The sequence below is a fragment of the Aedes aegypti genome, chromosome 3, assembly GCF_002204515.2.
Source record: "Aedes aegypti strain LVP_AGWG chromosome 3, AaegL5.0 Primary Assembly, whole genome shotgun sequence".
In the NCBI taxonomy this organism is placed as follows: domain Eukaryota; kingdom Metazoa; phylum Arthropoda; class Insecta; order Diptera; family Culicidae; genus Aedes; species Aedes aegypti.
Genome location: NC_035109.1, coordinates 215670795 through 215687556, shown reverse-complemented (window position 1 = coordinate 215687556; position 16762 = coordinate 215670795). Strand labels below are relative to the sequence as shown.

At 36.6% G+C, this 16762-nt stretch overlaps 1 protein-coding gene and 1 long non-coding RNA gene across 3 annotated transcripts in view; one reads left to right on the top strand and one right to left on the bottom strand.

The window, feature by feature from the left end:
* The window catches only part of LOC5570041, an 85391-nt gene that overhangs the window by 21978 nt on the left and 46651 nt on the right, over positions 1 to 16762 (top strand). The window contains exons 1-2 of one of the 2 annotated variants that reach the window (XM_021854971.1): positions 13015 to 13316; positions 13504 to 13712. In XM_021854971.1, coding sequence (XP_021710663.1) covers positions 13506 to 13712 — 207 coding nt within the window. In that variant the 5' untranslated portion in view covers positions 13015 to 13316; positions 13504 to 13505. Of the gene's footprint in view, positions 1 to 13014; positions 13317 to 13503; positions 13713 to 16762 lie in introns of those variants that run through there. The other variant, XM_021854970.1, reaches the window with a different exon arrangement.
* On the bottom strand, positions 1142 to 1821 carry LOC110679634. Its single transcript, XR_002502662.1, has 2 exons — positions 1625 to 1821; positions 1142 to 1564 (listed from the first exon to the last, which is right to left on the bottom strand). It is a non-coding gene; the product is annotated as an uncharacterized LOC110679634 (long non-coding RNA).

The following is a 16762-nucleotide window of genomic DNA, read 5'->3' as shown; positions in this document are numbered from 1 at the left end:
ACATCAAATAGTATGGCCCGCCACACACAAAAATGGTTCAGAAATTTCACCTACGGTTGAAAGAGGTTGGTCAGGCCTGATTTGATGGTATTCGTACAATATAAGAGATACGTATGAAAATTTGATTGGGTCAATGAAAAAATGGTGCCAGTGTATCAAAAAACAAAAAAAGTCATCGCGATTTAAATATTTTTATTGTACAAAAAAATATGCTGCTAGTAGAGGGATTAATAAGGAATTCACATCTTTTTATTATGATTTACTAGCAGAGTTCTTAATAGGATTAGTGAAATTATCCATGGAGGAACTTTTGGGCCGATTCCAGGGAGAATAACTGCCAAAATCGGGGTAGTAACTCCTGGAAGAATTGTAGAATTTCTTTAGAAAATTGCTTAAACAAATTTCTAATGGAAACATATCTAGGAGAAATCCCGGAGTGTGCTGGAGACAATTGGGAAATACCGGGAATTTTTTCATAATGGCCCCTGTGGAAATAACTGGAGAACACTTTCTCTAAGCATACTTTGAAAAAAAAAACTCTGGCCAAATTCCTGAGAGAATTGATGAGGAATCTAGAGTAGTGTTTCGAGGGATGCACTAAAAAGTTTACGAAATGATTTTAGATGAAATCATTGAAGAAATCATAAGAAAAGTTCCCAAAGCTTTTTATTGAGAAACCTGATAATGAATTCCTGGTGAAACGGTGGTATAGGCACGTAAGAGCTTCTGAAGGATTCTGGAGTCTCTAGAATCATGCACCAAGATTCAATGCAAGGGGAAAGAAGAAGCATATGACTTTAGAGACTATTTTGACTGAAAAGAAATTTTGAAGATCTGCGATTGATAATAGAAACTTTATGGAAACTCGTATTAAAATATTCAATCTCTTAAAAGAGACTTGCTACCAGCCCTGTGACTGGCATTCGACATATGATACAATGATCAATTGGCAAATACAGTTCATATTTAATAGTTGTAGATGTTCCCAGAGAATAATGAGTTGAGAAACAAGCTATGTCACCGATAAACCGTAACGCCAGAACCCACTGCTTCCGTTTTGAGTTTCAATGTTGGTAAATTTGGTTTTACGAATGGAAACGATTTCCCTATTGGCCATTCTTTTCTGTTCCTTTTCTTTTAAAAAGAAAGCAGGCTTCTTTATAGCGAGAAGAGCTTTCGATGATCCCCTACATATTTTCCTGAACGTTGGAATTCGCACTATCTGTGGAATATCTGCCTCAAACAAAGTAGATCCACCCACAACGTGCTGAGCATGGTTTATGCGCGATTGTTTGCTCCTGACTCCGCCGAAACTGCACTTTTCTTCGTTTGGTGGTGTGGTAATAGTGCTTTTCGAGATTTCTGTTTGAAGCAACTCCTCGGGAAACTCAGCATCATGCAGTTTACTCTTTTAACCACTCTCGTCTGCAACCATCGCCCACTCGAAAACTTAAAAAATGCTCTGCGGGATCATCTCGGCCGATAACGTGAGGTTTCAGCGACAGATTTTATAATGAAGTCCGAGCAAATGCCGCTTGCTAAACCTATCGTCTGCACTGCAATGCTGCAAGTAAACTTGGCATAAATGAAGATGTTTTGTGAAAAATATGGATTTGTAACTTACCTTTTCGGCTTATTTTCTTATTTTGTGGTTCCATTTTAAATAGAAAAAATCAGTCCTCAAAACGTAATGCCCGTATGTAATGCCAATCAGATTAACTTGATGATAACAATCTAGCGATGTTCCACTGGATGCGAATGATTCACGATCTGTCAAAAATAAGTCTCCTCTGGAGTAGACTTATTTTTGACAGATCGAAATCGGAGGGGAAATAATTTTCGAACTGTCAATTTTAAGTTCGATTTTAATTTAATTCGCCAATTGGGACAGACCCTAAGGGTCTGTCTCAATTGCGTTGTTAAAATTAGTCCGAACTTAAATTTGACAGTTCGGAAATTATATCCCGACCAATCAATCAATGAACTGTCAAATTTAATTTTCGTCTGGTCCAATTCGACAACGTCGCCGATTCAGAAATTTTCAACGCCAGTGCAGGCAAGTTAACACAAAATATCATCAAAATGTTATTTAAAGATCAGCTTCTAATTCTTGAATTTACTTCTTTTCATGTTCCTGCTCTTGGCATTACGTCCTCACTAAGAAAGAACCTACTTTTCAGCTTAGTGTTTATTGAGCATTTCCTCAGTTATTAGCGATCTTGAAAACTTCTTAAAATGCTTGCAGATCGTCGCAGCTACTTCTAATCGTTTTGGTGTCTGCTGCGTGATTATTCCTCATTGTTCAAGGCATAGTCGCACAGCGTTTTTCAAGATCGTCAGCGCGCCATGCTTAAATATATAGCATAGTCAGGATGAGTACAAAATTTAGGATGGCCAAATATTTTCCCCTCTCCCAACACATCAACGATTCTAGCTTGAGTTTCAGTCCTACACAGCGAAATACCTGTTAGTATAAGGCACTGCACTGTTAGTTCCTCATGAAACACTTTTCGGACTGAAATTAGAAAAGCGTCTAAAAGCCCGACAACCCCTTTGAATCCGTGATCTCCATAATCACACATTTCCATGAATAATCTCAAATTTTACATTTCTTTACAATTATTCGACTGGAATAAGAATTGAGAGTCAAAAATTGTTTCTAATCAGAAATCAGATAACCTGTTTTGGCGAATTTCTTGTTTCTGACAAATTTTCCGGGAAAAGTTTATTTATGATTTTTTTAAATAATGTAGAGTTGCAAAACTAATTACTTAGGGCATTTTTGAATATATTTATGGAGGTGTTAACACCTCCAATACCAATTGGAGGGTAAATTTTCAATGGTGATTGTAGACGGATATCTTTTAATGTTCGTGGATACATTTTAGAACATTATGGCGAAATTCCTTGCAAAATTAAAAAAAGGAATCTATTGTGAACCTTGTAGCAGAATTCATGTAATAAATATAACATCATTCAAACGTTCGTCCCGGTTCTCGTTAAAAAATCTCGACCAGAAAGTTCAGCCAAGAATGGTTTCCCAAATTTGTCCCGATTGCCTCCAAAAATTCCTCAAAAAGCCCGACAATACATTTACTTTTGGACAGGAATATCAGAGGAATTTACCTGATTTTTTCCAGGAAGAGCCAATGATTCCTACCTTTTAATTTCCAGTTTAACGAAGTTGATGTCTTTAAAAATCTGTGAAACATTATTGGTTTGCTGTTTGAACTTGAGGAGCTAGACCAGTTTGTACTTTCTTTATCATTAATTCACTAAAATAGTAATTTAAGTGACTATTTTTCTGGAAAAGTGGCTTTAGTGACTTTTAGTTGCAAATAATTACTTTTTAGTTAACAGGTCGAAACTAGTGACCAATTAACTCAAAATTGCCTCGCTACCAGCCCTGCAACGGTTCGTTTTGGACAACACATTTTTGTGACCATCAGGATTGAACGAACGGAACGAACCTACCACACCATGCACGGAAGCATTGAAGTTCCTTGATACCGATCTGTGGTGTACGAAGAGGAGCCTTTTGTTACTATAGCACACTGTCACAGGAACCGATGGTACTCTGGATACCAGAACTTTCCGTTGGCATACATGCACTGTTTAGCCAGCTCACCGGGAGAAAAACTTACCCATTCACTGAGCAGCAATATATCCCACTTGATGTGCCGTCCGAAACCCAGCTGGAAGGACATACCGCAGACAGACGTTTAAGCAGCAACAAATTTATTCAAAATTCCTGTGTAAATTCTACCGTGGTGCCACCTAGGGAGCAAATTGCTGCAGTACAGTGACAGTTCGTAAAGGCACGTGGCTTCATCTTCTCGCTTACCACCCAGTTCACCACCCACTGAACAAAAATATCAAAACAATCACTTTAAAAATAATTCACACAATTGTGATACTTTCACGCCAATTTCTTTTACATGAGTAACGATCATTCAAGGGTATTATTCTAGCATGAATCTGTGAATAAATTGAATGCCAACTTGTGGTAAAAATTTCAAAGGATTTAGTTAACTTTTACATGAGAAATAAGATGCAAAAGGGAACATCACCCACCCAGCGCAAAAAAGAGGTGCATAGTTTTTAGCGTTGAGCACGTCGGCTGTGGGAGCGGTTGTGTGTCATGCTGTCAACGAAATGTGATCGGGGTGGTGGCGGGACGCATACGCCACTAACGCCATCTGTTAGCTTATTGCCACTTGGCGATTTGTGGCGGCCATGTTTTTACACAAGTGGCTGAGTCTAACTTGAACGTCTGTCTGCGGACATACCGATGTCCATATCGGTAATCACCGAAGCGGGACCAAAAAATAAAACGATATCCATAACAGCAAATACGAACTAACGAAATAATTCTCTATCTGTCAAAAATAAGTCTACTCTGGAGCAGACTTATTTTTGACAGATCGAAATCGGAGGGAAATTAATTTGCGAACTGTCAAATTTAAGTTCGGACTAATTTTAACAACGCAATTGAGACAGACCCTAAAAGTGTGAATGCAATCGAAACTAGAAATCCTTTATAAGAGAGATTTGCGGAAGCTGACATTTCTGTCAAAGTGTAAGCCAATCGAGCAGCGAGAGCTGTCAAAGTGTGAGCCAAACGAACATGCGTTATGTTTGTTTTGAACTTTTCTTGAGGAGTAATGTTATCCACTTGAAATTAATTCGGTAAAAGTAATTTTGCATGAAGCAAAATAAATGAAATATTTTTCTTTTTTTAATTTCTTTCAATGCGATTTTTAGTTGTTGATTTTTTGGGCTGTTTATTAGTTTGAATGTGTAGCTCAAAGATCTATAACGAAACAAAATAATATTTTTAGCGATGATGAAGTCATGTCCGTGTTACAATATTGTTCTCGACGCCGAGCAAAATCAGCACTGCTGGTCTGTTGCCAAATATTTCCATTTTACTTCCGCGTATCTCTCTATATAGGATCACTAATCGAAACGAAAGAGTAAACAAAACATGCGAGTGTTATCGGAGCTTAACATTTTCCTTTGTCATCGAACTGTCACTCCGATCGCGAAACGTAAAAAGCTCATGGTAAACAAAAAAAAACAGCTGATCGCACTTGTTTCATGTATTGCCTTATAAGAAAACCACATGACTCGAGTGTGGTAGACATATGATTTTCGTCATTGACTTCACGGCATTCACGGTATCACCATTAGATTGTCGTGAATTTATGAATTGATTGAATACGAATGTAAAAAGAAAAAATTTGGTAGTTGAGAACCCTTGCTCCCCAAAATATGGATTCGAGGCCCGAGGTGAAAAATTTTAATATTTAGGAAGCTTTTCAATGCAATTGCTCACAGAAAGTTAGTTCTACAGATCTAAAACTCAGAAGTAGTGAAATATGGTGTAAATATGCATATTGCAGCGTGAACAGAGACTATCCGGGAAGCCATGCAAGTGTCTTTTAATCCGGACATAATTCTAAAGCCTTGTTATTTATCTATGTAAGTGACTATTTTGAAAATGAAACTGAAGAAACTTGATAATATTATCATAAGGAACGTGCTTAGTGTTCAGAATGCCTATGTGGAAAAAAACTCCAAATGTTGGCTGTCGTTCGAACCTTTATCGGCTGGTTAGATTTATCTGGGCTGCTCTTGAGGTAAACTATATGTTTATATACATATTTTTCATTATGCTTTGCACCATAGACCACAAGAGAAAATGAAAATCTTATTGGGAAGTATGCATTTCAACAGAAAAATAATCGCCTATCTCGATGCGTGGGAAATTTCTTGCAAGAAATGCTCAAGAAAAGTATTTTTCTTTGATCGCAGTACGCAGTTGAAAAGAAATGTCAATTCAAATGGGGCTCACTGTAGAAAATTTCTTGACCATTTCTTTCCGCAGAAAGTTTTACTTTTCTTGAGCTGAACAGCATACTTAGCTCATAAATGTGATGCTTAATTCGATGAGGGATATAAACCAGTTTTATACCAATATTTCATATTATAAAACAGCTGTCCGGATTTTAATTCCAAAGTGTCCGGATTTAAAAACAAAGATTGCTGCAGGGATCCTGATTTAAAGACAAGATATGCCTTTCTATTTTTATGATTTCCATGGCATAATTTTGATTTTAACCATTCAATTATTTGTCAATACAATAACTTTGTTTAAAACTGTTGGTAACATAAGGTGACTTCTTTTAAATCCAAAGCAAACTTCTTAAAATTGATGTTGAAACAATTGTTCCTGCTTAAGCATCCGGGTATTTATGCAGCACGGTATGGAATCGAAGGCTTATAATGCTAACCTGTTGCTGTTGCGTTATATTTCACGAAAGATAACAAATTTGTACAAGAGCAGATGTGCTATCCAGCAAGTTCGATGCTGTGCGAGTTTAGCTGCCCAAACATTAGTGGCATACCGTTGTGATTCTGGTCCGTTGAAAGATTGTCGAATACTTACCGTGGGTAGCAATAGGGCAAAAATATTGATAAAATTGAATATCTGTCCGTTCATTCCGTGAAATTCTCATCAAGAGGCATTCAGTTGCAGGAGCTGCTTACTAAAAGCAAATTTTCTCTTTGCAGATTTCACATTTGGTTAACGAAATCTCGGTAAAAATAAATAAATGACTTTTCACACTTTTTCGGTACAGTCACCCCGCAGTTATGGATCAAATAAAGGTCATTTTTCAGAATAAAATGTTATTAAAAATCAAGGTTAGGCTATACAAAACAAAATCACCTTCCAAGCAGTGCAGAATATAGTAGATTTAATTATTTCATCCTAAAACTAAATTATAGCTTAATACTAGTGAATTTGTGGCTTATGCTAAAGGTAATTTAATTCTATGGAAATTGTTCGAATTTATATTATCTTTAAAATATTTGTGTTGTTGAACTTAATTCTATTTGGTTACACCTTGAATTGGACGTATATAACCTAGAAGGTTGCGATATATTACTAATAAAAAGGTAAAAATACTAAATTGAAATCCCATGCAAATTTAAAACTAAAATTCCATGCAATCTTAAAACTAATTATAGTAGGGCAATTAGTACGGACAACGACAGTTAGTTCAGACAGTACTCATACAGACCAAACGACATAACTAAGACCAGACGCAGAGCAAGTACGAAAGTTGGAACTAAACGTAAGTGATATTAGACAATAATCAGACATGAAACGTACAAACATATATCAAACATGAAACATAAATTGTGCAGACAGAAAATTGAAATTAGATACTTTTCTAGGAAAATAATAATCATCCGGTCAGAAACCAAACAAGCGAAATTGGTTGTTCTTATTTCCGGGATTATTATTGCGGAATTTCCCGAATTGGTTGGCAATCCCCAACAGCCCCTCAGTTATGAATCAACGCTTCTAGGAATATAGTTAACATTTTATTTTTTACGGATGTATAAAATATGCTTATGCATATTATAATCTATTGCGATGCTGTATACACGTATGGTCCACGTACGTAAAATGTATTCTGCGTTATTGCAACTCTATTTGATGAGGTATTCTGCGTTTTATACAACTGTAATCCATATCTGTGTGCTATCAATAACTGTGGGGTGACTGTAATTCGTGATTTCACGGTGCCATCAGCACAAGTGTTTACCGTGTTCAGTAAATAAAAAAATAAATTATCGAAAAATCAGTATTTGTATCAAGATATGCTGGAATCTCAGTATTGTTTGTGATTTACTGATCAAAAACCGTAAAATAATTTACTGAACAGCGATATCGTTTTGAGGTGTGTAGTTCTCTATATTTTTAAAAACACATTTTGTCGTCAGATATATCTCATTTCTAAAAAAAATGAAGTATCCAAATAAAATTTAATCACACCACAAATGTAATGTCTGAATTTTAGTTGAGGGATCAAGTGTCCCCAGCCTACATTTTTCCAATCATTAGAAACGAAAACACAACTATATACTGTTACAATACGTTATATTGCTTTTGTATTGTATTTTTTATCCGGGTAAATCAAGGCTCAAAAAACGTCAGTCAGTCATCAAAAACGAAAAACCCGTTTTTTCGTTCAAGTTTAAAGGAATATCCATAAAAATCTATCATTGCAGTCCAGATAGCAAATGTAATGCAATGATAGATTTTCTTGAACATTGCTTAAATTTTGAGCAAAAAAACTGGTTTTGAAAATTTATAAAACGATGATGCTTATTTTCCTCTTAAGGCGAAGTAGCCCGTCATTCGTTTTGGCTGCAATGATGACTTTGCTGCGTGCACTTTCAAAGCGATAAAACTCATTCTTGATAGTTTATATTATCTTGAAAAATTATCACTGTACGCGCCAACATACATAAAGTAGGCTGATACTTTTTCAGCTGTGTCAGTGCAAAACCAACTGATTTTCTTTGATTCGAAATTGTGAGATGAATTAGCAACAATCATCAACGGTGCGTACAAATTTCAATGACGGCCTACTTCGCCTTGAGAGAATTTTAAACTTTGCGTTTGATTTTATCTTATTCCAACCTGCAAGTTGGGTGATTTTACACGATTTGTTTAAATATGCACAAAGTTAGCAAGAATTTTCTAAGCCGTTCAAATGATCTCTGCCACACCTCGAATTATTATTATTTATTTATTTATCTTTATTAGAGTGGCTTTTCGCCCTTGGCGAGTTCACCACTTTTAACGACTAAAATACTAGCCAGATGGGCTAGCCTATACACACCTCGAATTTTCAAAAGCACGCAAGTCTTGAGAACAGCGCTCCGCGTTGAAAATTTATCCGATTGATCACCATAAGCAAGCAAGCAATTTGATCGATTTTCAACGCGAACGGTTGACAGATTCTCCAGACTTGTGCATTTGAAAATTTCAGTTTTGGCTTTGTTTTATAATTACCGTAATCCGGGGTAACATTGATCAGCGGGGTAACAATGATCGGGATGACTCATCTTGTTAAACGTTCAAATAAAGATTTATTGATGAAGCATTTTCGAACCATGAATGGTGCCTCTCTTTCGTATATTCATAAGCTAATGATAATTAAGGTTTTTGCCAAAATTGCATTTAGTTCATGCGCAAATTTGTCAACTTTTTGAAACAATGATTTCTATCATTTTCACTGACACTACCGAAAATTCATGTCTCACTTGAGTTCTGCAGACGATGGAAAATGCGGGCGTTACTAAAAATGGCATCGCCGAAAACGATTCCGTTGTCAAATCTTTCATAAGTTTATTCATTTAGGCAACATTAACTAAATACTATTACGAATGTAGAATTTCCTGAGGAAATTGCCTACTTTTAAGGCCCAAACGCAATGATAGCGGAACGGCAACGGAATGCGGAACCGGTTCACCAGCATGAACTACAACATGCTTGTCGACTTAGTGTTGGTTCACTTTAATTCGTTGAGGGCTCAGTCGAGATGGTGTGATTCATGCTGGCGAACCGGTTCCGCTATCATTGCGTTTGGGCCTTTAGGCGTATTACGCGGATCAAGGTGTTTTTAATTTTGAAATAACTCAAAAAGTAAATGACTTGTAAGAGTTTGGTCTTCATATTGGGCTTCAGGGGCCCTGATTTTAGTAAGTAACGACATTTCCAATATTAGCGAACGTTGTTTATTTGGGTGATCAATGTTACCCCATATCAGCTGAATCAAAAAATCACTTAAAACATTTATATAAACTTGTTTAAATCTTTCTAAAAACAAAATAAAGTACATAGCTAGGAGCGGTGGGTGCCAGTACTTGTTTTAAAAATATGAAACTTGTAACATTTGTATTGTGAAATGAATAATTTAAGAAAAACTAAAAAAAAAGATCAATGTTACCCTGGATTACGGTACCTTAATTTTATTTTATTTATTTCAAACAAACTGCTCCTAAAATATCATTGTTTATACCATCTGATGGATTTCTAGCTCTGATATCGTCTTTCATATAGACGAAGCTCGAAGTATTGCATAAACATTGTTAGAACAAAACTGTTTTAGATATCGTAAAAATAGGGTGGAATCAAGTCTATCTATTCTTTCCTACACTGTTACTTCAATAGGGCCTAACTGACATGAGCGATTTCTCTTCATCGGTCCTTCCTCTTTCGCTAATAACTTCGATAAATTGGATAAATCTGTAATATTTTTTGTTAATGAAGCAAGATATAGTGATTCTCTGTCCTACAGCACAACAATATGTTACGAAGAAATAATCAGTTTTCTGCAATAACGCAAAGAGAGCAACGATGAAGAGAAATTAATGTATGCAGATAAGCTTAAATGAAAAACCAATGCTGACTCTTTCTATGCAATGAATAAAACCCTTATACAACGGATGGGAGCTTCATTAAAGTTTTTGAAAACAAACGTGAATTTTGTGCAAAGCTGCAAAATATTTAATTTAATTAACTAATTGGTCTCACCAAAAAGGGTAGTATAAAATTAGCTCATCCTTTTCGTTAAAAACGGGATGTTAATTAATTTCAATAATTAATAAGGAAAAGCATATATTTTTTATTATTCATTGCAATGTTTATCCTACTTTCACAAATTGTGCCCCGCATTGAAGCTAAACATACATATCGTCCCCTTGATGCTACAACTAGATAACTCGAAATTTGAAATTTTTGACTTCAATATGTCAAAACATTTTTCTTAATTAGATCTGCAAAATATCCACAGGTCTTAAGCGTGTGATTCAAAATACACAAGTTAAAGATTATTTTTCAATCATAATCTCTGCGATTAACCATCACCTTGTTAAACGGTCATACTTTCAAAGTTGCACATCTCAAAATTTTGATTTTCGAGTTATCTAGTTGTAGCATTAAGGGGACGATATCTGGTCTCTTTTCCCCAGCCGTAAGCAACGACGGGCTGCTGTTGATGCGAGGGTGATTGAATATAATGCGTCGCGAGTAAAACACAATACCTACCGGAGAGCGAAAAGAGAATTCTTTCGTGTTTAGTATGGTCTACCGTATGCGTTTGCGCTCGGGCATGAAGGTTGAGAAAATAACAAGAGTCGACATTTTTACTGCAATTTTCGAGGGAAAATAAGTATACATTAATGTCGTTTTCGTTTTTAGGAACTGGGTCGGTGATCAACACATAAACAAACAAACGTCAAGCAAATTGTAGTTCGGTCGAACCTGAATCGGGTTGGGGTTGAAACTGTGATTCAGAACGGGTTGCGCCAGTTCCAACCTAGGTTCAAAAACGAATTCGACATAAGATACAATCGATTACACAAATACTTGCATATTTGTAGAATGTTCAAAGTGTTGAGTAAATATGCTTACCAATACCAGATTATATGTACCACGGGTTTCTTGAATAGGTTGACGGCTGTTTACAATATTGGTTTTAAATGCTAACAGTTGATGTCAGCTGCAAAAAGTACAGACAACAACCTTAAGAACATTCAAGTTCTAACACTGAAAATCGAACGGCGACACTGTTGTTTGTATTCCACTAATTCAGCGTGCTGCGCTCGGGTCTCAAATTTCCACCACAAGCTAATAGAAGAATGGTACTGTAAAAACGTATGGACAATTTTTGAAAACGTAAATAACTTGATATTAAGAAACTGTACCATAAATATAATGAATAGAAATGAAACCTTAAGTGAATAGATAACATTGTGTTTTAGCTTATATTTCAAGGTGCTTTCTTTGCTTCATAAATTCGGGTTTACTATCACTGGAAAAAAAACTTGCTTTTTTCATTTTGAATACCGCCCTATTTCTATCGTAAATCGATAGGGCAAAAATTTCTCTAAAAAAGCAAGTTTAACGATTTTTGAAGAATTTGACATAAATCGTATATGTATTGTTGTTTTCGATTGTTTCAAAATTAATTTGATATTGATTTTCATTTTTTTCTTTTATATGTTCGGCAGTTGTTATTCATAACGATATCTTAGTTGGTTTATTTTTTTTAAATCAATTGTTTTTTTTGGCGACAATTTTAAGTCGGTAAACCACAACCATTTAACAATAATTATGTACTGCTCGCAACCATCGTATAGATATTTTCGTGTTATGTACAAATGTCAAGTATTTTATTTTTGATTAGGTTTTCTTTATATAAAAAATGTGGTGATTTTTTTAAAGTTAAGTATCTTAAAGCGCACATCTGAAATATTTTCATTGAAAAACATGTCATGTCATCACATCTATTGCTTCTTGCGTAAACAGTCATAAGTGTCACAAGTGTATGAGTACTCATTTCGTTTTTTTTGTAATTCACATAACATGAGTTAGGTACATTATATATTATTTTCATCTCGACTATAATGTGATTTTCTCTTCGTAAGAGAGACAATTTTTCTTAAGTCTGAAAAATATTGTTGAGTTCATGAAAATTATTGATCGATTTGATTGTCGTACTCATAGATACTTAGTGTTAGTGTATGATAATTGTATATGTATGAACTTTTATAAACTATATGTAATTGTATACAATTACATACCAAATTGTATGTCGTTGTGACATCGAACTCTGCCAACGCCTCATAAATTAACTGAAAATTCCTCCTGCATAAGCAAAGCGAAGTGAAAAGACGCACACACCATTACCTAAATATACTCACGTATGAGCCCAACATCAACGTATACGTATCTACTACCGTCAAACATGGGAGATCAAGCTAAACCCCGCTCTTTTCTCATGACGGAAGCAAGCGTGAATATAGGTACCTACATCATTCGTTTAACTTTGTTTCGATGATGATTTTCAATCACCCCATGCATGGTGCTCACAGAGGAAAAACGAGTGGAGAGAAACGCGACGCGCCGAGCCGGTAAACTCTTTCGTATCTTGTTCGCTCTCGTCTGCCTTTCGCTCGCCTCTCAGCTTGTACGGTAAGATACATAACAAGTAAATAAGCCGCGTCGCGTCACAAATGCCATATGCACAGAATGCTTGGGAATGAGCACAAGACCGAGTGCGGCAAAAAGAAAAACATTGTGCTTACTGCCGACCAGTTTGTGTGAGAGTGCTGAGAGGAGTCGCATGTAAGCTTAGGCGACTTCAATCCAACAACAATGAAGCGGTTTGATACTGCTTGATGGTTTCGTTTTAAGTGACGGATTTTTCTTCGTCGTTTTCATGCTGTGTCATAAATTTCGTTCGCTTCACTTCTCTCTCTTGTTTTTTCGCTCTCGCTTTATAATATTGATTCAACTGTCGGTAAAGCTGCACTAACACAATTATAAACTGTCGTCGGTTGAACTATGTAATGAAAGTTTTATTTCGTATGGGTTCAGTTTCATTCTGTGATCAGTACATGCTAGAAGCGTTTAATCGTTTGTAGAATCAGACATTTTGATTTTATAGGTAAATATTTTATTTATAGGTTATAATTTTGTTTATTTTCAATATATCTTATTAATTATGTTCTTAACACTGCAAACAATGTAATTTTAAGATAATTTAAAGTAAACTTTTAAAATTTCAGCAGTTTTTATCGAAAAGCTTACGATTTTCCATAACACTAATACATACACGTTCTGTTCTGTTTCAGAGATGACTTCACTAATCCATAACTCAGCGTTTGACGAAATTCTCAGCGCACCCTTGTCGTGGTCAAGCGGATCGGTAAAGCAGATCGTCGTCAGTCGGAGTAAGAGGCGCTTGCGACCTCGCTTCGGCACGAAACAGAACCAGACTCACATCGATCGTTGTGAGTTGCTCGGGCAACTGGATGTCTGTTATGAGGAACTGTCTGTGGCGGTAAGTTTATTCACATAGCTGTTTTGTATGTTTACAATTTTTTTGATTTTTGGATAGTCTCCTCGTTAAAAACTTAACATTTAGAAACATCTGAATTATGTGTCAAATTTTGCTTATTTTTGAGTTGAATTTTATGGTGAGCCGACTACTGATTTTTAAGCAGAAAGCGATGAAATCGTTAACAGCATCTTGTTGAGTGGCATATTTTATCGTTTGGCGACAAAGTCCACGACACTGGTTGTATAATATGCTTGCCCATAGTCTAATCAATCGATTGCCAATGGAAAACCAAAGAAATTTGTCTCTTTTAGTTCAGAAATTTGAACAAATTCTGACGACTTCAATTTCTGTATGTATAATGTGTTGTAACGGCTGCATAGATGAACCGATTAAATTAAATTATATTCAGATAAAATAAACAAATTTCCTATGTACACACGGTTGATGCAAGTGCGGAATAGTCCTATCTTTCCAAATGGCATGCGAATTGTGTTGGTGCTTCGATTTAAACTGGGAAATTTGCAGGAAAATGGCCCAGGGGGTCCAAAATATATAGCGGTCCAAAATATATTGGTTACCCTATTTTTAAAAAAAATATTCTTGAAATTTTTAAAAATGTGTCATTTTTTCAACCTTGAAGTTATAACAAGATGCTTCATAAACTTTTGTTGAACAGTAAAAATGTAATTTCCGGCAAAAAATAATCAACAATTCGCAGAAATTTGTTTGTTTTTAGTCGATTTTTTTTAAATTTTGTTTTTCTTTTTATACACAGTATGAAAACAACTAAATTAACCTCAAGTAATTAGTTAATTAATTTAACTTAAAAGCAAGTTAAAAGTTCGCAGTCTCAAAATTAATTGGGAAATATCAAAGTTATGAAGACATCAATAAAGGTCTTTTTGGCTCAAAATTTGAGGTTTCCCTTTTTATGTGATTTGAATACAGACGAGCACACGAATTACTAAAAAATAAAATTCGTTCCGTTTCGCACGCGTTTTTTGGGCAGTGCGCCGTTAAGGCCCAAGCGGAGTGCTTCGTGGAAGCCCGAGCTATCGTGTTGTTATTTTGTAGCAATTTTTTGCATGAAAAGCAAGTGTTATTTTTCTCGCGTGTCCAGAGTAATTTCTTTCTCATGTCGTTTTCGATTATTCCCGACGGTGCACCGCGAGTGTTACAATTGACACCGGGAAATAGAACGGTTTCGGTGCAATATTTTGACAGCGTATGATAGTATTAGTGAAGGCGTTTATCAAAACAAAATGTAATTTTTCAAACAGATAAAACAGCTGTTTCTGTTGTTCTGTCTGTGCTGTAAGAAATTCGGAAACATTAGATTCGTTTGTGTTTTGGATAGTTTGTTAATAGTGTTTATTGGCACTGGCGGAAAACATTAATATGCCGTTGACGAAAATAAATGTTTGGTATATAGTATATGAAAAAATCTTTTTTTTTCTGGGAACTGATACCATGATTTATATTTCACAATATAAAGCAAATGCAGTTGAAAAGGATCTGTGGAGTTGCCTGGAACAAGTTTGGGTATCCGTCGAGCTAGGTGATCGAACCTTATTCGTGTGTGCCTTGTACATCGCGCCTGACCGAGTTCGCGATAATGAGCTAATCCTGTTGACGACATCTTCATTCTGGATGATTTCAATCTAGCTGGCATTTCGTGGAAACGCTCGGACAACGGCTTCCTTTATCCGGATCCTGTACGATCGTCCCTGCATGCTTGCGCAGCTAATCTCCTCGATAATTACTGCACTACCACGTTGGCACAAATCAACCATATCGTCAACGAAAACAATCGAAGTTTGGATCTTTGCTTCGTTTGCTTGCAAGATAAAGCTCCAATAATTGAGGCGGCACCTTGCGAGCTGGTTTAAGTAGTCCCTCATCATTCTCCGTTGATCATCACCGTTGATAATAACCATGTTCACGATTTTAACAACCGCACCCCTACCGTGTCGTACGATTACGCGAAAGCTGATCATCGTAGCATCACAGATGTGTTAGCCACCATCCACTGGGAGAGCATTCTTGATCACAACGACATCGAAATAGCTGCGCAAACTTTTGCACATGTATTGGCATACATCATTGATAGGCACGTTCCGAAAAGAGCACACCACAATGCCTCCCGACCTCCTTGGCAAACCAGTGAATTGCGGAAGTTGAAGTCGGTCAAGCGAGCGGCTCTAAGGAAGTTCACTAAGTACCGAACACCTTCATCGCGCTGTTACTATTTAAGGTCGAACTACGAATATCAGCGAGTCAGTCGTCACTGTTTCCAGCAGTATCAGCGAAGCATTGAGCAGAAACTTAAACGCCATCCTAAGTCTTTCTGGAGATACGTGAATGAGCAGCGTAAGGAGTCTGGTCTTCCATCCTCGATGGAATGGAATGGTAGAACCGCAACGTGCCTCCAGGAGATATGCCAGTTGTTTTCTTCCAAATTTGCCAGCGTATTCAGCGACGTTCAAATAAGTAATGAACAAGTCATCCTAGCAGCCAACAATGCTCCTCTAAACGGACAAACGCTAAACAATTTCGATGTTGACGATAATGCCATTTCCAGGGACGCATTGCAACTCAAGTCGTCGTATAACCCTGGACCAGATGGAATTCCGTCAGTAGTCCTCAAGAAGCATATCGCTAGTCTGCTTACTCCGCTGCACAGTTTATTTCGTCTATCACTTTCCACCGGAATCTTTCCGTCATGCTGGAAAGTAGCAAACATGTTTCCTCGTTGTTATTGAACCATTGCTATCACATTGCAAACATCAGCTTGACAACGATCAACACGGCTTCACCACCGGTCGCTCGACCACTACTAATCTACTATGCTTCACATCGTACATAACTGATAGTATGATCGATAGAGTTCAAACTGATGCAATCTATACCGATCTGTCCGCTGCTTTCGACAAGTTGGACCACAACATCGCCATTGCAAAGCTCGACAGGTTCGTCATCTGCGGTAACTTCCTGCGCTGGTTCAGATCGTATCTCACCGATTGTCAGTTAAAAGTCGTGATAGGGGACTG